The sequence below is a fragment of the Quercus robur genome, chromosome 7 (assembly GCF_932294415.1).
Source record: "Quercus robur chromosome 7, dhQueRobu3.1, whole genome shotgun sequence".
Taxonomy (NCBI): Eukaryota; Viridiplantae; Streptophyta; class Magnoliopsida; order Fagales; family Fagaceae; genus Quercus; species Quercus robur.
The window spans coordinates 1,641,126-1,655,476 of record NC_065540.1 but is presented as its reverse complement, the minus strand read 5'-3'; the positions used below and the strand labels follow the sequence as shown (position 1 = coordinate 1,655,476).

At 35.0% G+C, this 14,351-nt stretch overlaps 2 protein-coding genes across 4 annotated transcripts; one reads left to right on the top strand and one right to left on the bottom strand.

Moving 5' to 3' along the window:
• The first annotated feature begins 1,268 nt into the window (after positions 1–1,268).
• Positions 1,269–3,794, top strand: LOC126691654 (uncharacterized). Its single transcript, XM_050386703.1, has 3 exons — positions 1,269–1,934; positions 2,366–2,695; positions 3,238–3,794. Exons 2-3 carry the CDS (start codon positions 2,381–2,383, stop codon positions 3,619–3,621), a joined length of 699 nt encoding a protein of 232 aa, XP_050242660.1. The 5' UTR covers positions 1,269–1,934; positions 2,366–2,380; the 3' UTR covers positions 3,622–3,794.
• Positions 3,795–4,379: 585 nt separating this feature from the next.
• Positions 4,380–13,730, bottom strand: LOC126691653 (arginine biosynthesis bifunctional protein ArgJ, chloroplastic-like). Of its 3 annotated transcripts, none has more exons than XM_050386701.1 (17): positions 13,387–13,730; positions 13,150–13,278; positions 12,885–13,008; positions 12,605–12,678; positions 12,247–12,291; positions 11,917–11,967; positions 11,748–11,816; positions 11,524–11,582; positions 11,234–11,303; positions 10,698–10,778; positions 10,527–10,613; positions 7,782–7,904; positions 7,190–7,252; positions 6,608–6,685; positions 6,388–6,533; positions 5,281–5,351; positions 4,380–4,557 (listed from the first exon to the last, which is right to left on the bottom strand). In XM_050386701.1, the coding sequence occupies exons 1-17, from the start codon at positions 13,471–13,473 to the stop codon at positions 4,475–4,477; spliced, it is 1,440 nt and encodes a 479-aa protein (XP_050242658.1). In that variant the 5' UTR covers positions 13,474–13,730; the 3' UTR covers positions 4,380–4,474. The 3 variants fall into 3 exon arrangements, with proteins under 3 accessions (XP_050242658.1, XP_050242657.1, XP_050242659.1); XM_050386700.1 differs by having other exon boundaries at positions 13,150–13,284; positions 13,387–13,728; XM_050386702.1 differs by lacking the exon at positions 6,608–6,685 and having other exon boundaries at positions 13,150–13,284.
• Between the last annotated feature and the right edge of the window lie 621 nt (positions 13,731–14,351).

Below are 14,351 nucleotides of genomic sequence, written 5' to 3'. Positions count from 1 at the left end.
GTTAAATCTAATCGTATTCCTTCTGGGATAAATCTAGTTTTTCTATCCACGCTCTACAAATTTATTGTTTGGGCTGCTGGGGTTTGAGCTCAATCTGGTTTTGGGACCAATCCAATTTCAGTCCTTACATACATATATATATATATATATATATATAGAGAGAGAGAGAGAGAGAGAGAGAGAGAGATGGAAGAACTTATACACTCTAAAGATAGATATAACTTTGTGGATTCCATCGATTCGTTTGCATGAAACACAAGTGATCAATATCCCAACGATAACACCTTATTTTAATCATCACTTGTATTTGGAGATTTAAATAATTTTGTTATGCTAAAGATTTATTTTGAACTTCTATGAGATAAGTTTTTTTAAGACTTTTGGACTATATAACTTAGTTATTGGATGATTTACATATGAATGATGTGTTTCTTTTTTCTCTAACTTTATTTCATATGATATTTTTTTTTTTGTTATAATTTATTAATTTATGTAAATGAAGTATTCTTATTTTATTTTAGTTGCTTTCTATAATTATAAAATATACCATTTAATCAATTAATAAACCTAAATTTCAACCAATGAATCACTGGTTGAACCAATGAACCAATCCTTCAGTCGGGTTAACCTCTAGTACGATTTTGATAACTATAATAAGTCAGTTTATTGCTTATTTTTTCATACTATTTGCAGATCTCACGTAAATCACAATCACCTACTTATTTTATTATACTTCTGTTTATTTTTCTTCCTATTTGTGGATACCATTTAAGTTATTTACTTAATTGATTTAGCTTTTACCTTTTATCTATAGTAAAAAAAAGAAAATTATTTAAGCAAAAAGTTAAATAAATTATTCCCAAAGAGTTACTTTAAACTTAAAGAACACACTCACAAACAAATAAATGTGAGAAAATAAGGTTTTGACTTTTAAGGCAAAAACACCTCACAAACTCAACTTGGATAGGATAAGAGAAGATCGAAAAACACTATAAAATGTCACAAATTTGTTACTCCTATCTTTTATCTGTAGCAAAAATATTGTGACAGCATGTTGTTGTCGTCGTTTTTTTTTTTTTTTTTTTTTTTGAGAAACGAAGGTATGTTGTTGTGTCCGTAGAAGTAGAACAACAAGTCATGGTAAAAACGTGTACGTCCCTGATTTGGTCTGAGACAACGCCACACGTCTAGGCGATACACCCATTGGCCATTGACCAAAAGACTCTCTCTCTCTCTCTCTCTCTCTCTCTATATATGTATATAGTAAACCCTCACCTGCTCTTTCTCATTTCCATACCCAATATCTGCCTCCTTCTCCGATCTTTCTTATCTTCTTCTCCGATCACGCAAATGTCTCTCTCTCTCCCTCCGATCCATTTCATGCTTTGCCTCCAAACTCGCTGATTTCTCAGACCCACATCCCCACAATTTGTTTTACCTCTTATTTAACTCCAAAAATCTGCTTTCGCTGATCAAAAAAATCGCTGCAATTGTGGCGTATTAGAGGAGTTTCGGGGTTTTTCTTAACTGGGTTTCGAAGAGCATTGTGAAAATGCCTTCGGTACCCGTTGAACTCTTTATTCTTCCTTTGGTTCCTTCTTTGACTTGCTTTCATGGTGGTTCATCTTTTCATCGTCTGAAACGTCTTGAGAAAGGTGATCGTCGTGGTAATCTTAGTTAACACTTGCTTTATTTTTCTTTCTTTTTCTCTGCTGTTGTTGTTGTGTTTTTTTGTTCTTTCGGTGAGATATTTTCCCGGTCATTCTCGTTTCGTGAGCGATCTGTACGAGATTTGAAGTGGGGTTTTTGAGAAATTCAAGATCGAGAGGGATTAAGGTTTTGGGTGGACAAAAGCTGAGAAAGATAGTAGATTCTGTTTGGTAAAATACTAAATACGCGTTCCTGGTTTGTCATAGCCCGGAAATTTGTTTAAGGTACTTTTTCTTTTTTCTTTTATTTTTAATTTCATGTAGATTTCAATGTATATGAAATTTCTGACTTTATTGAGTATTGATATGATAATCCTCAAGCTTTTTACATTCACTAGCATGTTTAATAATAACATTATTTTAGTTTTATGACTTTGGGATTGTTGTGCATTCAAAAATATTAAGGTTTAGTTTAGTTGGATGTGCGTGTTGTCACTTTAAATTCTTCTGGAATTCAAGGTTTGTTTGGTTTTTGCTTTGATGGGAATGAGGGATATCTTAAAGATTTTACTGTTTGCTGTTTATGTTTACCACATTGATTGCCACTATAGTTGTCTTTTGAATATGAATGTGATGCTCTTGTTCTTGTAGAATCTAATGATTACCATTATACTTGATGTTTCTAATCTTCATGTGTTGGGCTCGAATTTTTGTAGAAGCTGATTTTGGCAATGGACAGTCAATCTTCTGATGTAAATGCCCTTGGGGATGCTCTTCACGAGTCGCTAAATATCCAACATGTTCAAGTGTCGGAACCTGCACCTGATGGGCATGAGGGGGAGGAAGACATACATGAATGGAAGGAAACTTGCCCAAAGAAGCATTTAATCAAGTCTGAAACCTTTCCATATCCAAAGTTAAGGTTGCTTCCTAATTCTTCTTCAGATGAAGAAGGTGAAGAAGATGAGGAACCTGAAATAATATCACAGGGCCTCCATTCTGAGGAATCTAACGATCATGCCTACTCACGATCGATATCGTTGCCAGTAAGTTCTCATCTTTTTGCTAAACTTGTTACTGAACTTGTATATATTTACACACACACACACACACTTGTATTTACCTCCTCCTGCACTGTCTTTTCTGTTGTGAGCTCATAAGTGCCTTTCAGTTTTCTTCTAACTAAATATTCTTTGCTGTCATTGTATCTTGGCTGGAAATGTTTTTAGCAATAGACCCTAAATGTGAATTTTAGATGTGACAAAATAATGATGGGGAAATAACTGATAAACACCTGGGAAAGCTGGTTCTAGCATTCAAGCATTAATTTGGGGATGCGTCAGATGATGGAGAGCTCTTGGAAGTTGGAACCTTGCTTAGTTGGTTTAAGTTGAACTGATTTTTATTTTATCGTTTAGGAAAACCTAGATGTGATTGATTAGAAAACTTAGGTTTGGTTGCTTAATTTTTGTATTTCTTCTGTAAGATGTCATTTAGATTTTTCAAAATGGCTGCACATTATTATTATTTAAAATATGCTGGGGAATCATTGTAATGCTTTTTTTATTATTAACTTTATACCTTCCAGACTCCTTTGAAGCTTGTGTCTGCCATGAAAGGTAGCCGTAGGACTCAGGGGATTCCGCCGAAGAAACTGCCTGTGAAATGGGCTCCTGATGTGTATGATCCAAGGCCTACTTTGATGTCACACTCGGTTAAAAACAAGAGCTCACAGAAGTATAAAAACAACAAGAAAAATGACAAGAAAAATGAAAAGAAAAATGGAAAGAAAGGGCAGAAGAACTCTTCACATGGGATAAGTGGCAAGGACAAGAAACAATCTCGCAAGGCTGCTAAGGGTTCTAATGAATTTGAGGTTTTTGAAGTTGGCAGCTCCAACTCCCACTGTGGGAATAGCTTCCTTAGAAAATCACACACTGAGATGCACTACCCTGTTGCTGAAGCATTATGAGTCGACATTTCTGTACGATGTCCTATCTTTTGTTCCTGTGTGTGTGGATAAATAAGTATTTGCCTCAACTGTTTTCATAGTTTTTGATGGTCTAAGAACTTTGGATGATACATGCACTACTGTGTGGTGATAACTTTTTAACTAAGTTAATATATGGTGTTTGATGCTTTGTATATAGCAGTATTAATTTCAAAGTTTGTATTGTTGGTAGATTTGTATCCATGTTTAGTCTTGATGAAAGAGGCCTCCTTAGTGCTAAGTATATGGTGAGGTCCTTCTTGTTTCCACGACAGGTAGAACCTTGTTTTCATGCAAGTCTAACCAACATTTTGATGGCTTTGCTGAAGCCTGGCCCCGTCAATTCCCACTAATTAAACTAGAATGAAGGACCAGAAATCACTAAATCAGTGTTTCCAGATCCAAAGCCTTTCACAAGTCTTGTAAGTAGGTGATACTTTTCCTTTTCAAGGTAGAGATTTATATTCAGACTTAAGTATGGGGCTGCTTTGGAAGGGGAAAAGAGGTTCTGTTTCTGTTGCAGACTTACCACAAATGTGTTATCGTTCCTACTATCGTGTAGTGATTATTAGGAGTTTTTACCAGAGACCTCCAGTTCAGATGTTTGATTTCCTAGAATGTCTCCTAATTTTTTCTTATGATAGTAGGAATGAGCTCCAAAATTTATTTGCAATCATGCAAGTGTTGATTGTTGAAAAATGTTTTGCATAAGCAGATCTACATGAGAAACAACAATGACAGAACATTAAACCTATAATCAATATATGATAAAGAGGGTTTAATTGTTTGGAAATCCTGAAGTGAGAATAAATACGAGATGGCACAAGTGTTTCTTTTATGTTGTGTATTCTGCATTTATTTTGACATAATCATAACTTAAATCACATCCCCAAGCTTGCCCACTTCCCAATCCATCACCTGTTTGAAAGAAGAAATGAGGGAAATTAAATAAGATTAACACCAAAAGATGTAAAATCTCATTATGCTCATTTATAGTAAAGTATACTGATGCAATGAGAATATGAGATGACAGATATCTTTCTGAATTTCTTTTTTTAGACATTATCTGTTGGGTAACTAAACATGAGTTGTCAACTATGCACTAAATCTTTATTATGATAAGATCGCACTAAATCTTTATATTTGAGAAGATGGCTGCCCAAATGAGCAAATACTAAATTCAGCTAGCCAACTTGTTCGAACACAAGAAATACAGCCCAGATTAGCTACCGAATGGCAAAGAGCTAACACATTGTTTTCCGTTCTTCTTTTTAAAAATGAATAGTAGTTATTTAACTTGAAGAGAATTCAGGAGTCCTAGCCATTTAACAACTATGCAAATCTGCAGCCTAAGCAGGGACATAAGCATCACCCTAACTGAATTGTTTGGATTCAGTCTGAATATTCAGATTATGGACAAACATTCTAAACCAATACTAGTATTCATTGTGTAAACAAAGGTTAGCAGGCAAAATTGCATTTATATTTTTTTCTTTTTTACAAAATTATGTGGATCCCACCCTCTAGGGGAGGGTTATCCCTTAACTGGCTAATTTTAGTGGACTTGATAATTCTGGATTTAACTATAAACAGGGAGAAAAATTAGCATTTGTATGTTTCATGAGTACTACAGAAGCTTACCAACTGATATATGTATTTTAACTGTACTGTGGGTTTCACCAGCCTTCCTCAGATAGTTACTTGCTGCAGCCCTGAAAACATCTCCAATTACTCAATACATTGTAGGTACAAGCTGAAAAGAATTTGCAAAACAGAAAGTGACATGCTTAAAAGGCAATGTGCACATGTAAAATGCTTAGGGTACGTTTGGTACAATGAATGTAAATTACATTAGGAATAGTAATCTTTATTATTGGGAATAGAAGACATTGTAATGGAATAACTATTACTGTTCATAAGTTTGGTTGTTACATATGGAAAACTTATAAAAGATGATGTATAAGGAAATTTTATATTTTTGGAAATATATTAATTTTCAAACCTATTATATATACTAAAGAATAGCTATTACATCCAATTTAAAGAGGAATAACTATTCTTCAATTTAGAGAATAGTCATTCCAATGTAATAACTAATCCATGTAATAAAGATGCAACCAAATGATCGAATTGTTATTACACATGAATAACTATTCCATTACAAGAGTTATTACAACATACCAAACGTACTCTTAGAAAAAAAACGTGCACTTGCAACCATGCCTTCACAGAATCAAACCTGCACTCATCTATACAGGAGAGTCCTCTACCTCAAAAAATTCAGTTCTAAAACATGGGGTATAAACTAGCTTGGGAAACAAAGTGTTTACACTGGAATTTGATGATGGCTACATTTTGGGGCTCTCAAAACTGCAACTATGATCGCAAAGTTGATTGCCTTTTTTAACACAGAGCAACCAAAGAAGCATTGTATAGAAAAATTTCAAGATGATACCCCGTGCTGTGACAGGTACCAGATTTTAGTGACACACCGATGTTAACAGTAAGTTAATCAAAGGAACCAGCCCATTCTCTCTTTCGCTCTCACCCCCACCCCACCAAAAAAAAAAAGATAAGAATAGAAACTTATGATCAACTTCCACAGAGCATTGGAAATAAGATATGTACACTGGGAGGAACTAAAATGAGGGGGAAAAAAAACATATGCAAGATCAAATCTTATAGAGAAAAGAACTAGTTCTTGGTTATGCCCCAGATTTTAACATAAAAGTCAAGCCTTAGAATTACCGGTCAAATGGTTGTGGTTCCCCAGCATCCATGAGCAGACTATCACCTAGCAATACTCGAAGCTTGTTTTGGTGGAAAGAAATCCCTGCATAGCCTGCAGCAGCAGCAATGCGCCCCCAATTTGGATCTCTGCCATATACAGCAGCCTGCTTAACAAAACTGACAGAAGATTAGACTCTAATGTGAGAATTGGAAGGTTGGTCAGGTTTAAAAATCCTGCCTTAACAAGTGAAGAAGATGCTACTGAGCGTGCAATCTTTGCTGCTTCAGCCTCACTGTCTGCACCTGCCACACTTACCTATACACTAAAGATAAAATTAGATAGAAGATTTCAACATATCAGCCGGTCACTTCCCTAAAATCACATCATATTGCTGAGTTTGAAATCATAATTAAGTCATAAAGATTATTTTTAATTTGCAAGTTATATACACACAATGGATCTTTAACCCACAACGCAGAACCTCACCCTCCAACCCATTATTACAGGAGGAAGTGCCATTTGAACTAGAATAAGTCATAAATATAAGCTTCAATTTTTTTGCCTTTTCATTCTCTCTGAAAAAGTCATGCTGGTTCTTTGTTTTTTTAATTAATTAATGCGTAAGAGGATACTGCTTCATAGATATGAGAGTTGTTCCCTCTCACATTGCTCCCCTAAGAGACTTGTTTCTTGTTCATAGTTGTGTTCAAGAGTAGGTTTGGTAGGTTACTATTAGATGTCCAATTTTATAGAATGGGGCAAATGTACAGCATCAAATTTGGCTCATAAGCAGAGATAACATTAACTTTAGATGCAGACCTCTATTAAGCATGTTGCTCCTTCTCCATCCCAAGCTATTGATTTGGCAAGACCTTGCATTACCTGAAAATTTGAAATTGATAAAACTTCGAATAAATTGAACTCAATACCTGGTTTAGATCCATACAATATTACAATTTAAGGCCCGTGACTAATTATGGCCCTTCTCATGAAATTATATAAAATGCAGGACCAAGTCCTAGGAACAAATTTGAGCCCTACCAATTTTATTTTATTAAAGCACTAGCAATTGAAAAGAGTTAGTGCAACACTACATTTTTTTTTTTTTTTTTGTCAAAAAAAAAAAAAAAAAGGAAAGAAAGATAGATAGATAGAAACAAGAAGGAAAAAAAAAAAAAAAAAAAAAACTTTACAATGTTAGTGAACAAAAAAATTTCAGTAATGTTGGATTAGGAGATGTAAATAAATACAAGGGTTTTGTTAGCACCAGGAGGAAGGGGAACAGAGGCATCCAAATACAATGGAAAGTTGGTGCAAGTTTTGCAGAAAACAGTTCTTTATCAATGAGAAGCAAAATAATACTTGTGAATTTATATGATTGAGTGAATAGTTTAATAGCAGCATAACTTACCGCATCAAGGCATGCTTGGAGTTGCAATGCCTCGTAACTGTCTATAGAAGCTATCCTGGTTGATCCAGATAACCCACTAGCCAAAGCAATAACAGTATCATTGGTACTAGTGTCTCCATCTACCTGTTGCAACAAATCGACCACCTGTTATATTTACAACTTTCATAATGTCCCAGAAGTGGGATTAATCACACCATGTCAAAAAGGAAACTTGGGTACTTATTCATGGCAACAAGCGTCTTGCCAAAGAGGACATATAGTTCATAGAACAGGAACATTATATGCATATTTATAAGATAAGAAATTAGGTCATGTATATGCCTATATTCATCAATGTGAACTGGCAAAATTGTGTTCATTAAATATCTTGGAAGCAAAAACCTCTCTTAAGGCTAAATTATTAGGGGGAGAGGAGGAGCTTTCTGTTAATGAATAGTGGTGACTAAAAGAAATATTGATTACACAAAGAATCAATTATCATTAGGAAAAAAAGAAAAAGAAAAAAAGAGAGCAATGAACAAATTAGTTAAACCTCTGATTAGCATCAACTGAATGTAAATAACTTGGAAGTTCACACACCTACAGCAGACGTGATGGGCACTAGGAGAGCAACCATGAACAGAGGAACTGCACCAACCCAATCTAGAAGTTACCGGCTTGCTTCATTTTTCTTTGAATTTTGGTTATATTTGGGTTAATAAGTTTTCGAACCAATTGTACTCAAATTCAGTTCCAGTTCAAGTAGTCAAACCCCAACAAGAACTGAACATTTAGTGGATCACACATCATTCAATAGAAGACATCACCCCACTCCACATAAAGAGGACAATTTTACTTATCAGGAGAGGGAGAGTGTTGTGTCCCAAGGCCAAATGGCAAATAATTCTGAAGTAGTTTAAGAAGTTTGAATTTGAATAGAATTCTAATAAAATTATGTAGTAGATTAGGATGAGGAGTAGGATTTAATTTCAATTTGTATTTAAATTTAAGTAGGAGTTGGATCCTATGTTTTAGGACTTGGTTGTGATGAAGGTTATCTCCTCACTAGTATTTATGTACGTAGGAATTGTGAATGAAGCAAGCAGAAAATTAATAAAAAAATGTTTATTTCCTCTCTCAAGTTCAAGAGATAAGTCATCTCGAATTGACTACACTATCTTTTATTTCTCAATTCACAACATTTGGTATCAGAGCCAATAAATCCATCTAGTTTCTTGGAAAAAAAAAAATTTCAGTCATATTCTCATCCCACACTATCACACTATCCCACCATCTACAACCCAAGGCAAACAACAGCCACCATAGTTCCAGGCAGCCGCTGCAACACCCAACCAAAAAAAAAAAAACCCACATCTATCTATCAAGTGTGTCAATCCCAGCAAACAAAGAATGGAGAGCATGTCAAAGATTGTCAACCGAATGTTAGATATTACTAAGGACATGTCCAAAACCATAGCAAGGATGGAAGCAAAGATGCAAGATTCGTGGGATCAAATGATAGAGGTCTTAGATAAACAATCCAATGTACTTTTAGAACTCAAAGAATAATTAAAAGATTAAGGATCTCATGAAATTTCGGAGAATCAAAGTGAAGTGCTCCAAGTATCACCAACAATTCAAGAAAGTAATATGTTGGAGGGTGCACTTTCTACAAAAATTGAGTTTGAAGATCAAAGGTTCAATGAAGTGGAAAAGATTGATCAAAGGGATCTTTTCATGAATTCAAATTAGTCGATCTCAAGCACACACATTGAATTTGTCATTCCCAATGAGTTCAAGGGTATGAGAAGCAAGATATTTTTGTCTCTAGTGCTCACAAAAATGGTTAAAGAATTGGTGCAAGTCTCCACGATCATAATTTTCCTTCAACACTTCAAAATCCGAGGCCGAGTATTCTCCAATCAATGTGACCAAGGGTTAATTTCTATGTTGTAGAATCCTGAGGACAAGATTCATCTGAAGGGGAAGGGAATGTTGTGTCCTAAGGCCAAATGGCAAATAATTCTGAACTAGTTGAAGAAGTTTGAATTTGAATAGAATTCTAATAAAATTATGTAGTAGATCAGGATGAGGATTAGGATTTAATTTCAATTTGTATTTAAATTTAAGTAGGATTGGATCCTATGTTTTAGGACTTGGTTGTGATGAAGCTTATCTCCTCACTAGTATTTATGTACGTAGGAATTGTGAATGAAGCAAGTAGAAAATTAATAAAAAAATGTCTATTTCCTCTCTCAAGTTCAGGAGATTAGTCATCTCGAATTGACTACATTATCTTTTATTTCTCAATTCACAACAGAGAGAGAGAGGAAAACTTTAATTGTTTTGGCATTATGATTAATTGTATTGACAATGAAATTTACAGAGAGCTTTCATATGACATAATACCAAGACAAAGATGCACACATAGAATATATAGAAATATTGATATTAAGGAGAGGTAAAGGATGTGCAGGCCAAAGATTCGCGTCTAAACATCAAGCAGTCCAATATGAGGTAAAGTTCATCCCATTGACAGGAGATAATAAGAGAAACTGTAAAATGGGTATAAAGTTAACTACAGTGTGAATTACTGCATTCACAAATGGGTGCTCATTACATGCAAGAGACAAAAGAGGAGAGTTACTTATGATACCTAAATTAAAGGAAGTCTGTGTAAAAGAGGGCACAGCGAAAATTACAAAAATGATAGCCAAGTCAATAATCCTATAAAATAGACGGGATTAAAGCAATGATATTCCATACAGTTATCTGGTTGAAACTCCTGTTTACAGAAATCTGCACCATCTTTCTCCAAATATCACTTGTAACCAGGGCATCAGTTGTTATTACCTGGAACACATAAAGCAATATAAAGGAATGGAAAAGAAATGTATGCTTCCCATAAAGTTGCAGGAGAACCATGAGGATACATACACCAAGCATGGTAGCCATATTTGGGTGGATCATCCCAGAACCTTTTGCCATTCCCCCAACTCTTACTGTTCTCCCTCCAACCTGAGGAATTTATAACTTTTAAAGGCCTGTCTTTGGCAGGAAGTTAAATTTCCAAGAATAATAATATAGAAGAATCCTAATTTCCTGGGATGCAAGTTCTGTAAGGTTGAGATAAGGCTATTCTATACAACAACATTTTCTACAAAGGAAGGATGTTAACTTGCTTATTGCTTTTTATTGACAAGATACAGCCCATTGCTGAAACAAACCATTTTCTTTAACATTAGATATTGTCCTTATTAAACTCTAAAGAGTCACCAATTATGCATTAGAAATCAAGAAACCAACAAGAGTTACTCCTGTTTGGTCCTTGATCCAGTATCCATATTCAGTGCCTCATTTAAGCAAGTAGCACAATTACCTCTCAAGATATGCATGCTGATAATCATTGGTTTAAATTTGTAACGGTAACACATATGCATGCAAATTGACACAGAAAACAAGTACTTGCACACCTGAGATTCAATTGCAATGCTCTTGCTTACAAGGTCAGTCGTTGTGATTGCCACTGCTGCAGAATCTGCCCTGCACATGTGCTGATAATATTCAAGAATGTTTTAATAAACATGACATAGGAGACTAAACAACCTATCAAGGAGATCATTTGAAGCTTATACATTTTTCAAAACAATAGAAAAAATCAACATAGAAGATTGGAAGTAGAAAACACAGACAAGCAGGTGCCTTCATAAACATGGATTAACGTCAATAACACAAACTAAAATGAAGAAAGCATGAGCATTACCCCTCAGTTGATGATGAGAGCAAAGCAACTAGTTTTGGAAGTGACTTTAAAAGCGCTTCCTGCATGTGCATTAGAGTATCAATTATATGTAAAACATTGAAAGAAACAGGGCATGTTATTAATCTGACAAAAGAAATTGCGGCAAAAAATTTTAGCTGGTCTATTTGGCAGGCATGGTGCACATCAATGTGATCAGTATAACATACATAAGGTCACCAAGTTACCTTCTTTATTCTTTGACCAATTACACCAGTGGATTCAATCAACACTTCTTCTGGTCTCCTTTGAAGTAGCTGCAGCAAAGAATATTCTTAGTCTAATTAGCAAGAAAAAATTGAACCTGCACAACCACAACGATGGGAATGAAGTGTTCAGACTCTGAAGGTAGCATACCTCAGCAAGCATGTTGGCAGATTCTATCACATCCTGGTATCCTGCATCACCCTGGACATCATTGGTAGGTCATTTAGCCACATAAGACTTGATTCACACTCAAAGCAACAACATTTTTCCCCCTATTCAATGAATCTCTCAAAGTAACAGGCTGACAGCAAATAATGTGGTTGACTTGAATAAACCCCTAGTCTTTGCACAGACATGGCCTCAGTGCCCCCGGGGGGAGAACAACCATTAACTTTGGTATTGTACCAGATTTTGACTGAAACTATGCAGTTGCTGGACAGGAATATACAAGCAAAGCATCAATATACTCAGATATCTTACCGTTGCTGCATTGGCTTGGCCAGCATTTATTAACACTGCACGTGCCTGATGAGTTGCCGAAATTGAGTCATTAGCAGATAGATAAGAAACTGAAAACATAATATAAAAAAAATCTGAACAGCAACCACTCAAAAAATCCCTATTTTGATTTATAGGCCATACTATGGCAAAATATGTGTAGAATGAATAACTTATACATCAAATGTTCAAGGTAGCAAGCCCTTTAAAACAAAGTATTGTCAAAAGTATAATCTAGCCAGAAACAAATAATAATCATAATAATATCTAAAATTCATGCTAACTACAAGTCATCCCTCCATTTATTGATTTATGGTTGACAGAAAAAGGAGTTGAGTACCGTTTTTGAAATGTCTAACACCTTCTTGCAGTATAACACTGGTGCAGCAGCAACCACATTCGTTGTGAACGCCCCTATAAATAAATATTGACATGAAACAGTATCTCCAATCAAATCCTTTCCTTTCTTAAATTCTCAAAGAGCCAATATTGTACCAAGTGCACACAACTCAAGAAAAATACTTAAGACCATAAACAACTGGAAAATAAGTTTTACTACAAAACAAAAGCATAAAAATGATTGAAACTAAATTTGCTTAGCAACATGAAAGCTAGCTAACCTGCAGATGTGGCATCCACCTCACAAGTGACAAGGGCAAGGTCAGGTTTCTCGCCTTTAGCACGCAAACCGCCATACATACCGGCAGCTTTGAATCCCTCTGCGGCAGTAACTCCCCCAGGAATCTACACATTGATTACATATTTTACCAGTGACATTCAAATGCTTTTTTTTTTTTTTTTTTGATAAATATGTTTTTAAAAAGTACTTTTTTGACAAATATATGCAAATTATGTTTCCCAAACAAAGAAAAGAAAAATGACCACCTGCTTCCATGGGCCTTCGGGGAGAAAAATCGGCGCCTTTGGAATGTAATTGGAGGCGTCAATATTCCCAGTGGTTGAAACAGCACGTACTTTGAATTCCCTCTGAGACGAACTAAACGAGCTCCAAATCTGTGACTGAGATATATACAGTTCCTTTATTCAACTATTTTTAAAATTTTCTTAGCAACCAAACAGATTGTTGAGGCGAATATTACAATGTGAGAGAGTGACACTGACCTTTGGAGCACTTAGTGGTGGTGGTGGTGGCAGTTTCATCATGGAGACGCAGTGAGAATGAGGAGCATATAGACACAGATTATTCATGTTTGTTTGCGACTGTAAAAGTATTGTTTGGGTTTAAGTAAAGCCGAAGGGTTTTGTTTCTTTTTTCTTATTTGTAGGCGTTTTTTTAAAAAAAAAAAAAGACGAGTGTGACAACCTCGGAAGGTGACAAAAATTGTTCAGACCAGTTCACCACCTTCCGAGGTTGAAAGACGAAGTTGAGACCCTCTGCCAACTAAGTAGCCTCACTTCTCTCTCTATGCTACAAAAAAACCAACAAAATTTCTTAAGATCACTTATGGGTTCTTTGGGATTTAGTTTTCATAGCTTTATTGAATTTTAATTAATCTCTAATTCTCTATCTGCCTTTTTTTTTTTTTTTTTACCTTTGTGAGAGATAGTTTTATTATTACATTCCCTTATTATAATAATTGTTTTTTTATCCTTAGACTAATTTGACAACAAAATCCTTTACTAGTTGAAGTAACTAGTAAAGGATTAATCTCTAATTCTCTATCTGCCTTTTTTTTTTACCTTTGTGAGAGATAGTTTTATTATTACATTCCCTTATTATAATACTTGTTTTTTTTATCGTTAGACTAATTTGACAACAAAATCCTTTACTAGTTGAAGTAACTAGTACCCAAAATTTTCTATTGGTCTTAAGTTAAAAAAATGAGTCTTATTGGTGATATGACAAACATTTTCATTATCAAACAATTACACATCAGCTTAAACAAATTTGGAACAACTATTTCTGTTACCCACTCGGATTCAAAAAAAAAAAACTAAAAACCTAGATTGGAGAGAGAGGGGCCTTTGACAACCTGATGGGAATCATGGGATCCCTCTCAATTCAACCCATGGAAAATTTCGAAGGTAAAAGGACTTGGTTGTGTCAACAGACATTGAACTATTAT

Bases quoted from the DNA above. Each gene is read 5' to 3' on its own strand.
- LOC126691653 (XM_050386700.1), bottom strand. From the start codon at position 13,473: ATGAATAATCTGTGTCTATATGCTCCTCATTCTCACTGCGTCTCCATG. The intron at 11,817-11,916 runs GTATGCTACCTT...TCTTTGCTGCAG, and splicing joins CTGCCAACATGCTTGCTGAG to CTACTTCAAAGGAGACCAGA. The intron at 11,304-11,523 runs GTAATGCTCATG...GCACATGTGCAG, and splicing joins CTCTCATCATCAACTGAGGG to GGCAGATTCTGCAGCAGTGG.
- LOC126691654 (XM_050386703.1), top strand. From the start codon at position 2,381: ATGGACAGTCAATCTTCTGATGTAAATGCCCTTGGGGATGCTCTTCAC. The intron at 2,696-3,237 runs GTAAGTTCTCAT...TATACCTTCCAG, and splicing joins CACGATCGATATCGTTGCCA to ACTCCTTTGAAGCTTGTGTC.